This window comes from Leuciscus leuciscus (assembly GCF_965113295.1).
Source record: "Leuciscus leuciscus genome assembly, chromosome: 3".
Taxonomy (NCBI): Eukaryota; Metazoa; Chordata; class Actinopteri; order Cypriniformes; family Leuciscidae; genus Leuciscus; species Leuciscus leuciscus.
The window spans coordinates 19,886,525-19,908,525 of NC_138727.1; the positions used below are offsets into that span (position 1 = coordinate 19,886,525).

General features: G+C 38.4%; 1 protein-coding gene across 4 annotated transcripts in view; it reads right to left on the minus strand.

The window, feature by feature from the left end:
* The window catches only part of fbxw7 (F-box and WD repeat domain containing 7), a 165,353-nt gene that overhangs the window by 23,404 nt on the left and 119,948 nt on the right, over positions 1-22,001 (minus strand). For 3 of the 4 annotated variants that reach the window (XM_082164372.1, XM_082164373.1, XM_082164375.1), the window contains 2 exons: positions 3,836-3,903; positions 764-902 (listed from right to left, as the gene is read on the minus strand). In XM_082164372.1, the coding sequence (XP_082020498.1) occupies positions 764-902; positions 3,836-3,903 (207 nt within the window). Of the gene's footprint in view, positions 1-763; positions 903-3,835; positions 3,904-7,580; positions 7,834-22,001 lie in introns of those variants that run through there. The other variant, XM_082164374.1, reaches the window with a different exon arrangement.

Below are 22,001 nucleotides of genomic sequence, written 5' to 3' on the forward strand. Positions count from 1 at the left end.
GACAACGATGTAAATAGTTGCAAACTTGTAACGGCCGCATGTCCTTAAATAGCTAATTTAGATTCTGTCACATCTTAGTACCAGCACTTAGTAATTAACATAAAACCAGACTGCAAAAAAACTTAAGTCTCTTCGCACATGTTGTCAAGGTACAGAGTCCCACAAATGCATTCATGGACACGTTTTAAGTTTAAAACAAATCCCTCATTTTAGTTAAATCATGGCCACGCTGTACTAACTCATTTTCTTGTTTTAATTTAGTTGACATGCATAAAAAAAAGAAGCAAGATACTAGCCACAAATTGATGATTCATGCCCACGACTAAACTCATTCCCTCGGAACAAATGAATAATTCACGGGAACAATGTTTAACATGCATGTCACTAACATGACGCTCATAAACAAACAATCTCTAAATTCTAACATATCGCCATTTTATAGCCAATATGTGCATATCTGTGATTTAAATTCTTTATTAATGCTTGTTGAAATCTATAGAATGTTCACCAACAACCATAAAATTATTGGCAGAAGAATTGTGTTTGTTATTATTATTGATAAATATTTTATTAAAATAATAGTTAATGTGTATTAAACTATGGTGTCATGTTTATTTAAAAAAACGATATGCCTAGAGAAGTGTGCTACAGTAATTTTACCATAATTACGGTTTAACTCCGCAGTGATAGTATAGTGGCACCTGGTTAACTCTCTCTGGCAGGTCTTGTGAGAAACAGACTCAAATTGTTTGGCTGAACTCACCTGAAAAGTGCGGAGCCACTCCTGCAGGCCCGTGGGGGGCTGGATGGATGTGATACGCCGTCTCTGCTGACCCTGCCCGTTGACTGCTCGCAAGCCCCCAAACGTGGTGGGGGTGGCTGGGTACGGCAGTCCTGTGGGACTATTCAGTGAGGAAGGATAAAAAGAGAGGGAAACTAATTAGACTTCAAGAGCGGGAAAAAGATAGAATTCCAAAAATCACACTAAATGATAACATTTGTAAAGGACATTCGGTTGAGGAATTTATAATTCACTCTGACAGGAGACATCTGTATGGTCCTTATCAATGATAGAGTGCAAGACTGTAGTTTATAAAAGATTTCAAAACAAAATAGCTCACTGAATGTACTGTGTATGAAGCTACTATGAAAATCTGAGGCTTTATTTCAGAACAATAGTGTGAGAATTACAGCCAAAACCAAAGTGGTGTGTGGACTGAATCTGTGCCAGATGAGCACTACAGTCCACTAGAGCCACTGTTGTGGTCCAACATTAGACAACGTGACCATTTACCTCAGCCTCAGAATTCAATCAGCCACCTGCCCAACACCAATTCATTCAAATGTTTATCTTCATCTTTGTTTCATTCCTGGAAACCCTTTCCTGTTTCATTTCATTATTAGAGAGCCCATTTAAAACGGTGCTCAAAAGCTTAATGTATGCAAACTAGTAAGAACTGAAGCACATTCCTTTTTCCACTTGTGGTGAGAAAAGGACACAGAGAGTTGTCCCATGTCAGCAGTCCTTACTGCAATTCTATGTCTCTGGGGCCCTACACTAAAACAAAAAAGACAATTCAGCACTCCTTCCTTGCTTTCTGCTTATCTACGAATACCCTCTCCGGAGGAAGAAACGAACGGATGAGCAGGAGAGCGGGAAGAGTGCAGGCGAGCACGTAGTGAGGTCCGTTTTTATTATGGATTCATATTTAATGGGATTGGAGAGCGAGATGCCAAGATGCTTCAATTACCCAGCGCGCAACTGCTGACTGGTTGGCCATGTACTATTCTAGTATAAACCAGGAGAACACCTGCGTCTTGACAATAAAGCATGAATGCTCGTCAGAGCTTAATGCTGAGTTTTGGTTTGCTGAATAAGGAACCTCTCAGATGGTGATTCCATGATTAAGGGATTTGAGTGACTGCGTTCATTGTCGAACTATTAGCAAAAAAAAAAAAAAAAAAAATAGAGCTAGATTTGCACATGTATATTAGCTCTTGCAAGGCAGTAAAACTAAACGTGTAGGTTTCAGGTGAGCTTTGCAGTGTAAAGGTAGCTAGATGATTAGATAGATACAAAAAAAGAAGTTTAAACAGCTGTTTCCATCCTAATTGTGAATTTAATTTAGGTGAAAAAAGGAACTGCACATGAAGAATTTCCAAATAAAGCTACGCTTTCATCCCATGTGTTCAAAAGAACAAAATGATTAATTCCTGTTAAATTTATGCAAAACTAAAGGAAGACATTGTGGCCCTTTTTTATCAAAAACTTGTGGTTTAAAGTGTGCGGACATAACACAAACATCCTGTTCGTTAGCAATCGTGGGCAGATTCCTTGTCAGACAGTAGGAAGTAACTGTAGCCAAACATCTGAGCAAATTATTCATTGCATGAGCAAAGTCACATTAAATTTTTAATGCACATCAAGGAATTTATTCGTTAAATGGGTCTTTTTTTTCCACCTCTTTTTTTTTGTGTGTTTCCATCCAGCATTTTATATGTGGTATCCCAAAATTCCTGTATACATGTGGATAAAAACCTGGCTAATTGGGGATTTTCAAACATTAAAATATATACTACCATTCAAAAGTTCAGGGATTGTAAGATCTCTTAATGTTTTGAAAGAAGTCACTTATGCTCACCGAGGCTGCATTTATTTGATCCAAAACACAGTGAACACAAATGTTATATCAATTTAACATCATTACTACTTAATCTATTTAAAAAAAAATATATTTATTTCTGTGAAGGCAAAGCTAAATTATCAGCAGCCATTATTCTAGTCTTTAGTGTTACATGATCTTTCATAAATCATACTAATGTGCTGATTTGGTGCTGAAGTAACATTATTGATTATCAAAGCTGAAAAAAGGCTGTCATACTTGCTTTTGTCGAAACAGTGATCATTTTTTTTCAGGATTTTCACAAAAAAAACAACAACAAGGGAGTGGACCATTTAGTTTATGTAGTTCATATTCTTAAACTAATTTATTTTTATTTTTTTAAATATGTTTAAGTGTAAGTTTAAGAAGTTTTTCTTATTTTATTTACTCATTTAAAATTCTTAATTCATAATGTGAATATTTAAGGATTATTTAATTCAATTTGATGGAATTTTACAATTAATTGAAATACAAAATATTGAAAAAAGGCTTAAATTTTTTGGAGTGTAGAAAGTTCAAAAGAACAGCATTTGTTTGAAATGGAAATCTTTTGTATAAGTAAATGTCTTTGTCACTTGCACATCCATTTAATGTGTCCTTGCTGAATATGAATATGAATATATATATATACACATACATACATACATATATATGAAGAGTTCAGATGCAAAAGCCTCTAAGTGCCATCTGAAATTTTCTTCTAGAATGATCATTTTTATCAAGCACGTATATTTAAGTTCAGTAATTTCACTTAAATGACAATTTATAGGTAATTTGCATTGCCATTTAAGTGAAATTACTGAACTTAAATATACAAGCTTGATAAAAAGGATCATTTTAGAAGAAAATTTCAGATGGCACTTACAGGCTATTGCATCTGAACTCTTCGTGTGTGTGTGTGTGTGTGTGTGTGTGTGTGTGTGTGTGTGTGTGTGTGTGTGTGTGTGTGTGTGTGTGTGTGTGTGTGTGTGTGTGTGTGTGTGTGTGTGTGTGTGTGTGTGTGTGTGTGTGTGTGTGTGTGTGTGTGTGTTCCCACCTCATTTTTTTGTGTTTCCATCCAGCATTATATACATATAATCAATTATGTCTACCTGTTACTGTTCTATTTGGTAGTTTAATGCAACACAGGCTAAAACATTTAGCAAAATTCAGGTAAGGTGGTGAGAGTTTACCTTGGACAGGGCTTTTTTCCTGAAGGGAAAGGTCGAACCTCAGGGCCATGGTCCAACTTCCTCTTCATCTGCAACAAAGAGAAGGAGGGGAGCTGGTTAGTTTGGGTTTGTAGAAGGCAACAAAATAACGACAGCATAAACAACCAGCAAAGCTTGACAGTAATGAGAGGGCAGATTCCTCAACCTGTTTGAAACCACATGCTACTGATCCACCCGTGTTCCTTCCTATGTTAAGAGGTTACGAAGCGAGTCTGGGTTTTGTACTAGAGTGTGTTGGGTATTGTGCTATGGTTCCCTCACCACCAAATGTAGGCCAGAGGAAGGAAGGTCATGTCCACTTTATAGTGACATGGCACAGAAAAGATAAAGTCTGACAGTTGATGCTAACGCCTGTCATGCAAGTCTTCAAAGAGGTGTAGGGTTTAAACGTGCACACCCCTCAGAGGAGTTGGAAAGGGGGACACACACACACACAAACACAAAAACACACATCTGTGTTGGTGTTACAGGCTGTGCTTTCACAACAGCCTACATTTATATGGGCTTAAAAGGAAAAAAAGACTAACCCTATGCCTCACTGTCTCTTTCTATGTCACCCACCCCCCGCACAGGCTGAAATGGCCCTGGTTTTGCTGCATAGTTGGTGCCTGGCTACGGAGCATCTACTCTGGAAAAACAAGGGTTCAGTGTCCTCAACACAATGAGGTCCTAAAGCACATTTGAATAAAACTATTTTAGGAGGGTACAGAGCTGCCAGTGAATCTGTGCAGTTCACTTTCAGGAGGAGCTCAGTGATAGACTCCAAATTATGAATCATTGCGCTGCGCCAAACGTTTAAGAGTCATTAAGGATGTGAGCAGAAATTAAGAGTGATGAGTAAAAATGTGCACTACTGAAACAAGCACATACAGTACATTTACAGTGTTGATTTGTATCACGCCACTGGTAAATAACAGGTATGAAATGACTAAATCAACATCCATTCAGTGTGTATGCATTCACAACAATTTGCTAATGACTATGGAAAAAAAAAAGTCACATTCTATAAACTCCACAATGACAAAACATTTATTTATTATATTATTCAGCAAGGATGCATTCAATTGACCTAAAGTGACAGTCAATTCTGATTCAAATAAAAGGTTTTCTTTTGAACTTCCTAGTCTTGAAAAAATGTGTTTCCAAAGATATTAAGAGCACTATTTTCAAAATCGATCATTGATAATAAACATAATATTTCACAATTGTATTTAATTTTGATCTAATGATTGCAGCTTTGGTGAGCATAAGAGACTATTATTATTACTACTGTTGTTAACAATAATGATAAATGCAATCTTCTGCAAATATTAAAAATAATATTACATTTTCATTCTGTATTGCATGATTAGATGCCTAAATTCACCTGTAGGATTTGAAACCATTGATTCCACTAATTAATTTCTAGTTAATATAAACAAAATATTATATATTGCAATCACATTAAAATAATTACTGATGAAAAGCTGTCAGCCAAAACTTGAATATCACTGCATTTCTCTGCTTAAAACATTCGTGACATTTCATGGTGTTGAGACGACCACAGAAAGACCAAAATCCAGGCCTGGTACCAGGACACATGACTTGGGGGGGACATTTATATTTCTATTAAAAAATTGACAATTCATTAAAGTAGATTTTTTATTTTCAGAACACAGTCTGAACTATATTTTGTCTTTAGGGGACAGTATGGCAAGGATCAGTTTAGACCCACTCGCAGCCGATTCCTCAGTCAGTGATCTCACCACAAAAGCAGTCAAACAGATAGGACAGGCAGGGTGTGTGAGCCAATTTGCAGGAATGAAGATAAGATGGCATGACACTGAAGATGTTTGAAAGTGCACGTCTGTAACTGCTTAAGAGCCGGTGTGTGTTCGAAAGTGTTAAGACACTCAGGTTACTCCACGAGAATGTGTAAACCCAAAACACGCAGGGAATGCCACATTTGATAATCACTACTAATATACCTAAACCTGTCAAGCCTACTTGGTAAAAAGCACTTAACACAAAATAATGTGAACAAAGTGAAAGCATTAATTTGCTTAGTTATACATTCATTTCACTGAGTGGATTAGACTGTCGCTTTTCTCTAAGGTTCACAGTGAGAGCCATCTGATTTTAGATGAGTCACTGTGTAATCATTCTCCGTGTCTGACACCACAGAGCAAAAATGGCTTGGTCTGTGGTTAACAGGAATGCTTGTGTTCGTGGAAACCAAATAACCTGTTTTAGTGAATAAATCCTGTGATTTATGAATGAATAACCTAGCTCTTTATTTTGAGAACTACTTGGATTGGTCACGACTGTGCATATAGTTAAAATTCTCGCATTTTAGACTATAAAAGTGTGCTTCACTTCACAAATGTAACCCTAACAATCATAAAAACTGATGAAACTATGAGAATGTCAGAAACTGAGTATCATGAAGGTTATCATGAAAGGGATACATTTGCATGATCTATTCTCAAATTTTGTCCATCTAAGACCATCAAACATCCTTAATGAGTTTCGTTTTTATAACCAAACAATTAGAGTAACAAGATCGCCGGGAGCATCCGTCAACGTCACTGCAGTTTACTCGATGTGGTTCTGATCAGAGGACACTCTGAAAACTGCAGCAACTGCAAGCTTCTGATAAGCTCTAGGATTTAAAACATTCATTTCACTCAAATTCAAAATCATAAAGTGTGCTCTGTGCGCCAGATGTGGCTCGGTTTCCTCCGTCAAAAGCAATGACACAGTGACCCAATCACACTGTAGGGTGGTCTGATGCCGCCAGCCAGTGGAGGATACACACCCTTCAACAGGCAGCGCAGAAGCTGACATGACTCCCTTACAAAATCATTCACACATCACAACATCATATACGCGACTGTACGTTACATATTAACATGGCTACAATAACAGTAAAGGAGTCCAAATGGGGTTTCTGCAGCATATCAGGCTACATTCTGCGAAGCACAAAATAATATTACCAACAGGTTTACTCTGAGTGGCGCAGGAATATGAGTATCAAAAGTCAATTATACATCATGATATATCATGAGTCACTTATAGATCAAAAAGCGGTTAACTCATAAGATCCAATAAATCAGACTTACAAATAATGCTAAGAATGATGCAGAGCTTCTTAAGATCTAGTATAGGGAATGTTTAGATATGTATGATGAAGGAAGCGCAGGTGCAGTATTGTATGTGTTAGGATGGGCAGATGGTGAAGAAATAGTGATGGAGCCTATGTTCTCCAAACCCACCACATAATCAAGTGCATCACATCCATTTCTACATATGAGCTTCCTAAAGGAGACTTAAAGTAGATTCAAGTGAATGAATATCGCGGAAGGTGATTCTCTATGTCAGCTGGAGATTTTTCCGCAGTGGCCGTAAGAACAGTCGCATATTTCACCGACGCACCCTTAAAGACGCGCACGGGTCTCGCAGTGTACGCGCTCAGAACGCGACGCGACAAACCCGAACGCAGAAATTACAATCAACGAAGCTGTGTACATTGTACGCGCGCGCGTCGCACTTGAATATTACAAAGAGCTGTACGAATCCTGCATCGCGCTTCTTTGATTTATAATGGGAGCGTTCCTGTCGCGTCGCGTCAGCGTTGATGGGGTATTAAAGCGAGCCCGCTGAGAGAAGGCGGATGGCTGTATCGATATAAAAGCCGCAGTGCATCCAACACTAGGCGTTTACTCACTTTATAGAAGATCATCTTTAAAGTGCCGTAGAAACCCATGGTGATGGTGGTGACGATAATCCGGCTTTGATTCACTGAGAGACGATGAAGAATTTATGGAAATATATCTGCGCGATAAGGGCTCTATTAATCCCGGATAGATCCGACAGGGACATACTCATCCACGGACGGATGCATAGGAAGCCGAAAGGAAGAATCCAACGACCCGCCCGTCTGTCTCTTTGACCGTCCTCTGAGCGGACTGACTGAGCGAGCAGAAGGAGAGAGACGGGAGGGGAGGAGAGAGAGAGAGAGAGAGAGAGAGAGAGAGAGAGAGAGAGAGAGAGACTGCCCTTTTATATCTCATATCACTCTTTATTAATTACGTAGGCCTATAGAAGGTTTGGTTTGTGTTTTTTTTTACCCATGGATCAGACCACCTAAAAATGAAGAGAGTGGCTTATTCTGCTATATATCATCCCATATTATAATGCTGCTTCTGAAATTAACATGCATGAAATCTCAATTGAAGTTGAAATTATTTTATTACGTGGGAACAGTTGTCATTCTAATTCTCAGCTTTGCATCAGCGTCCTCCTGATCAACTCGGTGTTTATTTTGTGATAATGGTTGGCTGGCATTATATTATCCTGCTTATTACAAAGCTGATGGCTAATGGACAAAAAAATATTGATTTGAGCAGAAATTCATTTAATAACTTGCTTGTAGAGACAGCGGAGAGACAGAACACGGCTATGTAAGAAACAAAACTCCCAAACGAGCGGTCAGTTATACAGAATTGCCCTGGACAACTGTCATTATTCATAATATTTGACATCTGCTACAATTGAGAAATTAGATTAAAGTATTCAAGAGAGCCCGGTAATAAATAGTATTATGTTATTATCAAAACAAAAATGGACAGAAATTAATTGCTGGCTCTCAGGAGTATACACTGGCTCAACACAGGGATCAGATGACAGGTTTTCTGCAGATGAGGAAGTGAATGGTGCTGTACATTCAGCCAGAGGACAACAGTGGAAGAGCCTGAGATTATATTCAACCGAAACTGGGTGGTGCACGCCTTCCACTTGTTGTGGATCCTGAGCCCGCCCCTCAGCCGCTGAAGACGACTGCTGGCCCCTTCTCTTGTTATTTCCGTCAGACTGAGCAGGTGGTATTTGCCACTCGGGGTGGTTTTGTGTGGAATGCATGATTAAAGATCGCCTAAGCGTATACAGACACACAAGGGTTGTTAAACTACATTAAATACGTTTCAAATAATATCTACACTAAACTAGAACCAGAACACTAAACCAGAATCAATAGGTCATGCAAAGGTCCGCGTTTTTGTCTCAGCCGGCCCGGTTACATCCGGTGCTGCGTCGGAAGCCATTTTTGCATTCGGTGGAGATAATGGTAAATTACACTCGCTGTTTAAAAGAACTTCCAGCGGTTAACGTGAATGATGTTAACAATATTGTGAGGCAGTTAGCTGTCACACCTAAGAGTAAGAAAGAGAAGGGCTTTAAATTATATATTTCGAGCTACATCGACAACTTCGAGGGTGAGTATTCTCTCATATCATGCGAAATCCGACTAGCGAATCGGTTTTTAAAATCGTTGTCTCCGTTTCTGAGAAAATAAATTTTTGAACGTTTTGCCGCTAGTACACTTCGCTATAGAACGCGCTATGTGGAAGTAAAGACGCTGGCTGAGATTCTACCGGAAATGCATCAGCAGCGTTCGTGCATAGAGCGTATAGCGCTTTGTTTATATCACAGCTCGGCCACACGTTAACTACTAATGTTAACTAATGGAAACACTGTAGTCTTACCTACTAACAAGCATGCGACCCAAAAAAAAATTTCTCTAAAAATTAGATGGCTGGCTGTGGCGCTCTCCTGTTTAGATGTCAAGATAAGTTTGAGCAATTCAAATAAACAATAAAGAGATGACATAAGGTGGTGATTGCTTGTTGTCTGTTTTGTCCCTGTGACTCACTGAACAAGCCTAGACATGTCCCACAGACACCTCAGTGATGCCTATACTGAACCACCCTGACTGCCTTTACGAACAGAGAGCCATGAGGAATGCTTAATTGTGTTCTTTAGCACTCATAATTATATTTTCATGACACAAATTCAGATTTCCCCATTTAATAGCAAATTACCTATTCTACATGACTACATTTAGTATGACTTAAGTTACTTCCCTGACATACTGTAGTCATTATGTACAATATAAGTAGTTTTTGCAAACAAATGAATTACTAATTAACAAGTCTAATTACTCATCTTGCAGTTTCAGTAAGTCAACAAATCTAAAACTCAGACAACAGACAGATCCATAGCATCATTGACAAACTGAGAACAGTCACTGAAGCTTAACAGCACTAACACCCCAAAGTTTCTGTATCATGGCTTTTGTTTACAGGTAACAAGCCATATCTTCCATCTATGAGCACTGGAGAACAGAATAGCCACGTTAAACAAATCAGTGGTTACCATGCTTCCACCCCAACCATTTCATTACACTTCCCCAAAAAGGGTTCAGATCAAACAAACCAGCAAGTGTGATGAAGCCAGACTAAACAAATCTCAAAGGACTGTGGTTGGTGTTACAATGCTCATTAAAGCCCAATCAAGGCAAATGAAAAAAAGGGAATGTATCAAGGAAGTGTTAGCAAATGTGATCTCTGCCATTTGCCTGACATTCATTACAAAGGAAACAGCACAGGATTAATAGGGCATCTACTTGTGAAACAATCAGCATGGCACCCAGTACCTTCTATTGACCGCCAAGGGCTAGGTGCTCCAAATAACACCAAACTGAGTTAAAGCTACAAGTAACCATGTTGTTAGTTGAGTTAGCAGTTTTAGCAACCACTTTCGACTCAATGTCCTAATTTGCCCCACTGAGACGGATTCTCAGAGAAATCCATTTGGAGTATAACTCTGTTGCCTAATCCTGATAATGAAAGTGCAGGTGTCTGAAATTGTATTAATGAATTTTATTTACAATGTGTGCTGTTCGGCATTGTGAGTAGTGAGAATATGCTTGAAAAGAAGGTTAAGTACCGGAAAACAAACCTTGTGGGTTTAGACTTTTTACTAGGGCTGCCCCCTAATACTCGACTAATTAGTCGACCAGAAGAGGCTTAGTCGACCAAAATTTGTATTAGTCAGTTAGTAAAAACTTGCGGCAAAGTCATGCAGTTCGTTATCGGCGAGTCTTTGTGGTAATTACAGCATGTCATACAAATAATCATTAAAAACTGTAAAGGGTCTACTTTTATTTGTATAAACTCGCAATAAGAAAACGTTCCTTTGTATAATAAAAAAAGCAAACAGGAAGCGCTTTCTGCCTTCTCGGTGTCTGTGAACTTGAGCTCATAAAAAAAAAAAAAAAAAAAAATCTGTGTATACTTGCCTCACAGACATATCTATAGAAAGCTTGAAATGCCAATCGATTGTCAACCAATTCAGGTGGAAAACAAATCTCAGATTATGTAATCTATATGAAACGTATATAGGCCCGTCCACAACTGCGGAGATGACGAGTCAACCTCATCGACTATCTCTGCAGCCGAGAAAAGAGAAAACATTATCAATATATTATTGTAATGTTTAGACAATCTCCTTGCGGTTTTTCACCACACATTCATAATCATTACTTTTGCCGGTGTGCTGTGGCAAGCTTTATGCGTGCGCTTGAACGCTGCCGCTGATTAGGCTATGTATTATATATAGGCAATTAAAGGCTCATTATTATGATTTATATGGCTTATTAATAACACCAGCGACTAATGTTATTAATAACATTAGTCGACTAATCGCTTAAATGAAGAACTAGTCGGCTAGAAAAATCTTTAGTTGAGGGCAGCCCTTTATACAAAAAAATGCATGGTTTGAACAGGTCCCTTGGTTTGTTCTCTTTGCACTTAAAAATAAAAATAAAAGTTAATCTTTTCAGGTGCAGTGATACTGTGTGCAGAGAGAGGAACACACTGAGTTACTGCGACCCAGCGTTAGGGACAAAATTGCACCTGTCAAAAGTTTCCAAGCAATTTGTTGATGAATTGCTGGAAAAAAAACACTTCATCTTACACAAGTTCCAATGAATCTGTGTCCTGAAGCCAATGAAACTGGAGAGCGAGTGAGCAGCTATAAGGGGCCGTAACGGCAATAACTTTGCCAATAAAGTCTACACAAAATGGAGAAGAAATGAATTAAGATAAACTTGGTAACACTTTTCTCTGTCCTTCACAAATGGCAAACATTGTATTTTGTTGGAATTAATCTAAGCCACAGGTGTGATGATGACCCATTTCACGGCTGTTAGAACATCACCATGGCAATCCCTAAACAAACTAGAGCGAGTATGCCTGTTGGGGGGTGGGGGTGTGGTCACAGAACTGGGAGTTTGTGTGTATAAAGCTCTTTCTCTTGCCTTCACAGACAAAAACCCTCCTAAACTTTACACAGCGGATAGGAATGTATGGCATGTGAGAAGGTCCTGCCCGTGTCTTTTGAAGAGACTCTGACCCCTCCGTGTTCACAGTGGAAAATTAACAAACTCCATGGCGAGAGGCTTTCACTGACATGCAACCGCCCAAAAAACAGGTGCTTTCCTGGGAACGCTTGTGTTGTAAAGCCCATTTTGTCATCTCCCAATTTCACAGATTTTAGAATGATATAGATATGCTTAAAGCAACAAGACCTGCCAGAGACATGATAGATGGAAAATCTTACATTGTTTTAGTGAAGCAGCAATACAGGTTCCAAGAAAATGTTAATTTCTTAAGACACTATCACAAATCAAGCAGGCAAAATGCCAAGAACATTCTGCAAACATGAGGACAGCTTGTGAAAATATGTGAATGCTAAAACAGTTAGTAGATTTGTCAATGACAAAGTTCAGTTTTTGCCTGGATCAATCAAATTGAATTAATTTTGGGACAAAGTCAGAGAGGTACAACCATAAGGCTTATATCATTATATAAAAATAAAAAAAGAATGAAGAATATTGAAATTCTTGAAAAGAAAACCTTATTGGGTCCTTTGCCTTTTTTTAATAAATTTTCTTCAATTCTTTGCCACTGAGGGTCAATTTTCATGATTTTTCATTTCATTTTGAATGAGTCACCCTGATTCATTCAAAATTAAATAGAAAATCATGAAAATGTAAATGTCAGTTAAGAAACTTGAAATAAAACGCAAGTTTCAAAGCATTCCTAAACATCATTTAGACATTTTGTATTTTCCCTTTTTGAAAAGAAAATGGAGGACAGACAGTGTCCTCTCCATGAATGGGCAACCGGTGCAAAGCAAGCAAACGTACATTCCAATCGGCCAGATGACATCGAGGTTAATGAATTCGCCTGCGGACTGCAACATCCTACGATGCACAATGACACCATCTGCTCCTGACCCGGGCATTTAGCCTCCAACTTGACAATAAGACCCTGATCCATCACGTTTGATTGGATCATGACGAATGACGTTCAGACAGCATCATGGGTGGGTGAATGATGAGATGGAATGATACACAGAGACAACGTAGGGTCACTGTCCAATTTAGGATTTGGATAAACAACAATGCTGGGTAAATTAAATCAGATGTGCGCAAAGCACAGAAGAGTAGAGAGAATTAACTTCTGTGATTTTACCAAAAATCAATTAACCCGAGATGGAGATGTAAACAAAAAAGCAGTGCAAATATTACAAAATATTCTCTGAACACGATCCAGAAACTGCAGCAACTTCCGATTTTAAAATTACAGAATCAGAATGGATAAAACAAATGGGCTTGAGTCTCTAAACTCAAGTCCTTTATGAGATGGGACAATATTATCATGGTCTAATGCACAGGTTTTTCTCAATTAGCACAGTGCCATTTAGTATGGCATGTGCACCCTACATAGGCAGTATAAATTAAGTTTCTGGAGTCATAAATGCAAACGTAGTATTTGCTCCAAGAACTAAAAACTAAAAAAGAACAAGCATACATGCTCAATGACCTTTGCACTAATCTTATCTTGCAATATAACACTCATAAATTCTTTGCAAACATACTGACTCATATGTGGTTTATCATGCTGTAAAATCTAAATAGAGGTTTTTGTTTGTTAGCAACAGAGAAGGGAAGGCATTTTCTGTTAAGCCACGAAGAGTTGTTCCACATCTATTATCAACAGCAGAACTGTAGTCTTGAGGCAAAATAAATGTACTTTAGTTTGTGAAGGGAGGTTGTGGCCAATTCTTTTAAAACACCAGGAAAGAGAACTACAAAAAAAACTCCAGGTGTTGTTTTCCTATATGGGGACTGTAATTTTACCCTGTCTGTAGTGGTAATGTTGGGTAATTAGTGGGGACAGTCAGTGGCTACAGCTTTATTTTTCCAGCTGTTTGTGAAATGAAGCTCTACATGATTTCAGTAATAGTAACTGTTACTGACTGGTCACAGACTGGTTTGTCAACATTCTGTAGGATAGAGAACAGCGATAAATAGGGTGTGCAATCCAGCTCCTGGAGAGCCCTCTATCCGGCAAAGTTTAGTTCAAATCCTAATTAAACACATCTGAATGAACTAATAACGGCCTTCAGGATCACTAGAAAATTCCAAGCAAACTTGTTGGGGCATGTTGGAGCTAACCTCTGCAGGACACTGGCCCTCCAGGAGCAGAATTGGACACCCTGTTCTAGAGAACCTCAATGTGACAAAACAGAGGTGCTGACCTTAGAGTAATTCAGTGAGCAGATATGATAAGTGAACCCCTCCCCTGATAGCTTGAAGTGAACCAGAACAGTAGGGCAGCAGCCAGTCCTGCACAACATGAAAGAACAAACTGTTAAAAGCTCCACTTTTGACCCTCTGTGCTGCATTGAAAGACCGGATTCTTCAAAGGTGCAGTGACCTTTAACATAGCAGATTCCCACAGAAAGTCTTTGCCCTCATCCGGTTTCATATGATTTTCAGGCCACTCAAAGAGTGTTAAACGTAGGTAACGTGAGGAAAGAGACATGTGAAGAGCAACCAGCAATGTCCTCTGGAAACACTATGAAAGTCTAACCGTTTTCCTTATTGAATGAAGTTTAAAGACCAAATTGTATTACTTACCATTACCACTGAAACTAAGCCAAGGCTGTGAAACTTTACATTTTCAAAAGACAGAAAGGCAAGTATCTTGTAGTCAACACAATTAGTGAAGAAATGTCAATGCATGACAGGGAAACTCCACATAATGAATAGAGTTTGATGTTTTATCTGAAGACAGTTGCCTAAGGTCTGCTCAGAGGCATATGGCTGCATATGGATTTGTAAACCGAAGCAATCTAGTGCCACTGCAGTTGTTGGTTTTCTGGCTGACGATTTTCTTCCTACTTTGAGTAACATGGTGCAGATACTGCAGACAAGTCCGTATATAACATCTCTGACCATCTTCCTTATCAAAAAAAAAAGAAAAAAAAAGTCTCATTAAAAGCTGACCTTTTGTGGGCTGTTTGTTTTTGTGGCGACACACTTGAGAAGCAACCATTTTTTAGAATCTGTGACTGTGTGTTTGTGTAAATGAGAAAGTATTGGGCTATGGAAGGTCAACTAACACTGTAGAAGATGATGATTACCACTAACAGATAAAAATAGACCCAGATTACAGTCCTGGAGCTCCACTAACAATGTTTTGTACTCTCATGAATGCATTTAAAACTGAAGAAAGGAGACATGAAGTCTGTGGGGTGAGAGACCGCTGTGGTCTTGAAACCTCTGTGTGAACCAAACAGCTCCACGCTAACAGCTAAAGAAAAAAAAAAAAAAAAATACCCCCATAGCAGCTACACGTTCTAACATCTATCCTACAGATTTCCAGTTCTCTCTATGAAGATGATGAACATTATGGAAGAAAGTGAAATATCGTTCTGTTAGCACATTCCTTGCACTTCGGTTGCACTTTGTCTTCTCTAAAGGAAACTCTTGTGATGGATTAAGTGTATCCAGAGTTGGAAATACCTGAGCAAAATGTAAAATAATATTTTTGAAAAAGTGGAAAAATTTATGGAGCAAAGGTCTGGACTGGAGAAGCTAGAACTTCAGGAAAGTTATCTCAGGATTTAAAAGCAAAGAGGATGTGCTCAATTCTGCACATTTTAATGTGATATATTGTCTCTACAGGTGAGTCAGAGATGCTCTCATGTGGAAGGAATGCAAGTGGAATATCTTAGCAGAACAAGTGTACAACACTTGCTAAAGATGTTTGTAGTCGTTAAATTGACAGAATGAAGCAGCGGTCACACTTCACAACTGACCATTCCGGCCATCAGGGTGAAACAGTTAACTGACATTCAAATCTATGTTTTGAGATGCATGTACCTCATGCAGTAAGCGTTTAATCTCAATGTAGACATTTAGCTTTAACCACATGAACCTGCATTACTGCACAGGGCATGTTCAGTCTTGTTGCAGCTGTCATTAGGTGTTTCCTCCAGCTCCTGTTCCAGACACTCCAGTCGGGCTGGTATAATACATAGTTTTTTGGCACTGAGGGAGGATCTTAATGTGGTTAAACCACAATTGCAGCTCTTTCATATGCATGTTCACGCTGACTTCTGAACCAGTTTCACCTCTTCAAATTTTACTCCTCCACAAGAAAAAAACAAAAAAACACCAAAGCTGATCAGGTAGTGTCAAACGTCAACCATGAGGTGTTTTTCACGAGAACAATGGCTTTTGAAATGAAGAATGGAGAAAAACCTGTAAAAATCAATCATAACTAAATGTACTACTGGTTGCTGTCCTCCAGAAAAAGAAGAGAAAAAAAAACACCTTGGCAAAGGAAAACTGTTCTTGATTTTTGTTTTGGATGGTGTGTCAGTTGAAGCGAGATGATGTAACACAACAGCAATGCTGGCCTGTCTCGGATACTAAGTGAAAGACATTGCAACTTTAAACATCAAGCGAATAAAAGAGGAATATTATAGTGTTCGTGATTAATTTTCTTATTTTCAATAGAACCACGTACTTGCGCTGATTGGTTGCACAAATATTGACAAAATGGCGTTCTACTGACTAGTCTAGTCAATTTAGCTATGGACGGCCGTCAGAGCTTAAATCAGTCCATAAAAAGACATTTACTATACCAACAAACAAAACACATTACAATGTCCTCATTCATGCACACCAGATCGAGTAGGCGTGGCTTCAAAATAATAGCAAGGATCAGATTTAGCTCAATTATGGAGCAGTGCCTGTGGGAAAGGTTTAAAAAGCTAACCACACACAAACAGAAAGAGTAAACATAAGCAGTCTCCTCAAGAGCCTAAGGATAGGCCTCAGGGATTGGAGGAGCTCTCGCTCACTCCATTATCTCAAACAGTTTTCAGAAAAAACAACTCAAAGTCGGTAAGCGCATGTTAAAAATCAGTGTAACCTACTAGGAAAGCTGGTATCTGAAAGGTGCAAATTCTTTAATTGCACATCCAGGAGTTAATTATACAGTTTTTGAATATGGAGCAAGATTAATCACTTGAGGCACAGAGACACAAACCACTCTTCCCTTGAGATATAAGAGGGACCCGTGACTCTGGGTCAAGATGTGAGAGTGTGATGAAGTAATTACTCTTAGTCAGGCCTTGTAGGACAAAGAGTGACAGCCGCTAACGGGATGATATCAAGTGTTTGGTTACATCTCCAGAGGGTTGAGGGAGCAGTCAGTCCTGAGCAGAGACGCAATCCTCTCAGGTCCTGCTGTCTGCGTGAACTGCAAAACAACAAGAGCAGTTTCTCCCAGTCTAATACCGTAGGTGATGGCGTAGATGAGGGAGGAACACAATGTAGCGATCAAAGAGACTGAATGAGGCAAAAAAAAAAGAAAAAAAGAAAGCAGGATGAGAATAAGCAATCGAGAATAAAGACACATTGACAAGACACAGTCTTGAGTCCTATCCTTTTTTAATACTTTATAACTACTATAACTTTATACTTCTTTAGTTTCGTGGAAACAACAAGCACACAATCACCTATTCCACATCCAGACGTTGATAAACAAGGAATGCATTAAGCTAGAATACTTTTTTTTTTTTTTTAAGCAGAGACTCTTTTCTTTCCTTTTATATATTTTTTTGTTCAGATATTCATACAACAAAATATTCTGGGGGCTATGAACATTTTGTGAAAATGATGTAAAAAAATGCTGGTGGTGGCTGGCTTTTTTTTTTTTTTTTTTTTTTTTTTTTTAAGCTGGCGGGGAAAGAGTTTATTGTACAGAAGGTTGAGGACAAATTCTCAAGCGTCTTCCTAAAGAGGTGGCTTGGTCTTAGTTTGGTGCTTTACTCTGCCTAGTACAGACGACTCATCTACTTGACCAACCTTCCTTTGAGTTTGTCCAACAGGATTGAGGTGTGAAGTTATAAAAATTCAGAAGTGCAAGATCACACAAAACCAGCCTTGCAAAAGCAATGCACACTTCTATAAGAGCCTCAATGACATCACTTGCACATGGACCCTTGCATAAACCAGGTTTAGCGAGGATGGGGAAAGAGGGCAATGTGGGCCTCTGAGACTTAAAAAAATAAAGAGAGGAAAAAAGCGTATGGAAAAAAGCTCCATCATACCCTCCTTCAGGGTGTTTTTGGTACTTGATTATAATTTCTGCTGAATTTTATGCTCAAGGAAACAGCTGGACCACAGGCATGGAAATTCACTAATTAAGACTGTTGTGATATCCATCTAAACAGTCCCTTAAACCACCCGGGATAGACAGTTTGTTACATATAATGTTGGAGAGGGAAAAAAACACCATAACTACAATTAAATGAGAAGTTCTACATTGAGAAAACCAGTAAGATGTAGATGACTTGCTTTTCTTTTTAATGATCTCAGAAAAGTAACAAGCAGTAAAGAGGGTGCAATAGTTCTCTCCGCAAAGTCGAACGGGTCAAGATTTTTCCCGCATTAACACCTCCAAAGACAGGCTTCATGGTCCACAACAACACAAAAGAGTTCTATATTATTCAAGGGAGCAATCTGCCAGTCATCAATAATAGATGTCTGCCAGTGGCAGCAGAACGTTAAGTGCTCATGTATTCTTAATGAGTCTTTGGTTGGAGAGGAACTGCGTGCCACCTCGTGTTCTAAACGGCCGGCCATGGGGAATCGTGGTTATATATCCCTGTTAACATGCATGAATTCACCAGAACTGCCGCATCAACCTCCCCTCCCATGAATCCAAAAGCTCTGAGAAACACTTGTCCAGATAGACCACACAGAGCGTTGGAAGACCGCAATGCCCACAGTGTTTAACACCGTTTTGAGTTCCTACTATGAATGAAATAAAAGGAATGTATTGATCATTAAGGATGCAAGTCTCTGTTTATTCAGTAATTGGGCATTTACCATGTCTTATGGTTTCTAAAAGTTCCTTTGTGGTGGTGGTGGCATTCAAAAACCAACTGAGGAATGTAGGTATGAGCTCAAGTTTTCTATAGTCTGCTGGCAAGAAGAGACCAGAATAAACACAAATGGCCATTTTGAGTGAGAGCTGGGATATAATGAACTACTTCCATTGTCTTGGGTCAGTTTGCTGAGGTCTTGAAAAATCGTGACTCGAATGCAAACCAGTTGTGGCTGTCTCCTCTCTGTCATGTCTTCAAACAGCAAGAAATAATGTACAGCCGATTCATAATAGAGTAATAGGGCTCATCACCAATAATTAAATTCTATTTTACTGACAACATGTTTATGTTTACCAGGACAATTACTTTTTTTAAATGATCATGTTGTCTTACAGCCTTTCCTCTTTGTTGTTGCATGTCAACATGTAATGCACACACACATTTGTAAATATTCAAATTTAAAATAATGTGAAGCCAGTCACAATGCAAGATATCCACTGTTGCAATCAGGCAATTATGTAAAACCTGAAATAGACATGGTTAACACTAATTCAAATTCCCAATTTAATCATATTTATTACAATTTAGATTACAATGAAATCGAGAGAGTATGATTCAGAATCAAATTGGTAAGTCTGCCTTAGACCCTGTCCTACAACATTCCTACTACTGAATTTCTAGTGTTGTAATGGGATTCTGGATAAGCTTATTGTGAGGATTTGGTAAAGTAACAGTTGAAATGTTTGTGTACTGCTGGGGAAGTTAGAACTATACAGGTAAAGTAGCTAATGAAACATCTCATATGCTACTTAAATTTAGAAGTTAAGGCCACAGGTTATCAAGTCATATATTTCTCCGCTGGGTGAAGCTATGACACACAGTATCTTAAAAGTCTCTGTTCAAATCTCAGAGCACACTCCAGTGTCTGCTAAAAATAAAACCTCTCCAAATGATACTTCATGTCAAAGTGTATTAACATAGTGGTGAGGCAAGGCCTTTACATAGAATATCATTTCATTTCAAAATGAACCGTTAAGTTTTAGATACACAAACACAAAAAAAACATCATTCTTAATGAATAACATCTAATGATTAAAAGAAGGGGAATGGTAGCAAAACTATGACCTTCACAACAGATGTTTCTTTTCATCCAAGAGTACAAGTGCTGAATGCTATCATTCAGAGACAAATTAAGAAATGTTATGAATATAAATTTAATTAAGATCTAAGCAAAGGTGAGATGACGGTAAGCAGATTGAAAAGGATTTAATTAATCTTGACAATCCGGTTTCGTTGAAATGCTCATAACTATTTAAATAAATCTATTTAATAATTATGTATATGTCCATTTAATATAAATGTGTATGTGCGAGATTTTTTTGTCAAAAGAACCTTGTTTTTCAGTTTTTAAATTACTTGATAAAAAAAGTGTAAATCATGATAAAAAATTAGATTGTATATTTGAATAATTCCATTTATATTTATATTACAAATGTTACACTATTTTACAGTAGGTGCATGTACGTGTACTTACCAAAGAAAGTACTGGTTAATACAAGGTAACTTCATGGGTTAAAGTTAGGTTTAGGTATTTAGTTAATACCCACTTATTGTAACGACTATGTACATGGAGAACAGGACTTAAAAAAAAAAAAAAAAAGTGCTTCCATTATTCATATTAAATTTTTATTTTAAATTTTTTTCATCAACCAGAATTTTATCAATATTTAATGCCTGGCTCCATCCTCCACCCCTATAAGTGACACTATAAAACACCAGAATTGCACTCACATAGACGCTGGCAGCCTGCAGCAGGCCTGAATTAGAGATGCTGATTAAGGAGTTTGTCTTGGGCCGGCCGCACCCCTCTACAGCACACGCTGAAAAATGCAAACTGAACGTGGTGCTTTACGTGATGAGAGATGCTAGATCAGTGTCTATGCACCATGCAGTGTCTATGCAGTCTATGCACCAGCTACTCAAGCGCATTCTCCCACTCCTCCCTCAGTTTGGTTTTGGATATGGAGTTGTTGATTAAAGTCCAACAGGACTCAACAAGGCAAGAAGTGTCAATAAAAGTGTGTACAGAAAGACTCAAGCATGTACATGACTTCCCTTCCTTCCATCAGCCTCGCCACAAAGATAGAGCATCTTTCACGCCAGCTGGCCATCTTCCTCTGAGGATAAGACACTACATAATCCAGAGAGCCAGAAAGAGAGGTTAGCACATCTTCCCAAAAATAGACGCTCCGTCGACTGCTCGTCTTGCTTTCATACCACAACGGCAGTCAATTTTCCGTAGGAGGATTCCTTGAATTTTTATACCAAAGCCATGCTGCTGTTTCCAGCGATCACTGGACAGATTCTGTTTTAAAAACAGCCAGGTAGGATCCACTGAATGAAAGGAGATAAATCTTCTATAACACCAAGGCTGATCTCTCCGTTTCACAACCATTTGCATATTCTCATTGTATAACCACTGCTCCACACCTCTGTCTTGGGGCCGGGTAGATAAGGGTTGAATCAATGGGCTTGTTCATGTACCATCCCTTGCTAAATCAATCACGAACATTCAGAATATAAGGGAAGAAAACTGATACATTAAAGAAATAGTTCACCTATAAATTAAACTTTTATTTACTTAACCTCATGTAGTTAAACATTTGATTTACCATCTTGCAACAAACAAATCATACTTTCAGATCAGATCTTTTAAATGAATTGGTTGATCTGGTTCACACAACCTGAACTAAACTACTCTGACAGAATCAAGCCAGTGGATGGATCCAAAACCGACCCCTACAACTTCATTCATGATTCCCTACTTTACTGCACTAATATAGTCCACTGAATGAGTGAATGAAAAAGAATGAGTAATTCGGACACGTTTTCACACATTAATTCATTTGGTGTAATGCTCAGTGCATTGTTTTTTTTAAGCTAGCTGGTGACTGTATTTTGGTTGTACACTTGTTATTAAGGTCCATTATGTGATTGAATAAGAGCACTCGATAATGTCCACTATGGTTTCGTAAACCATTAAATGTCTGTC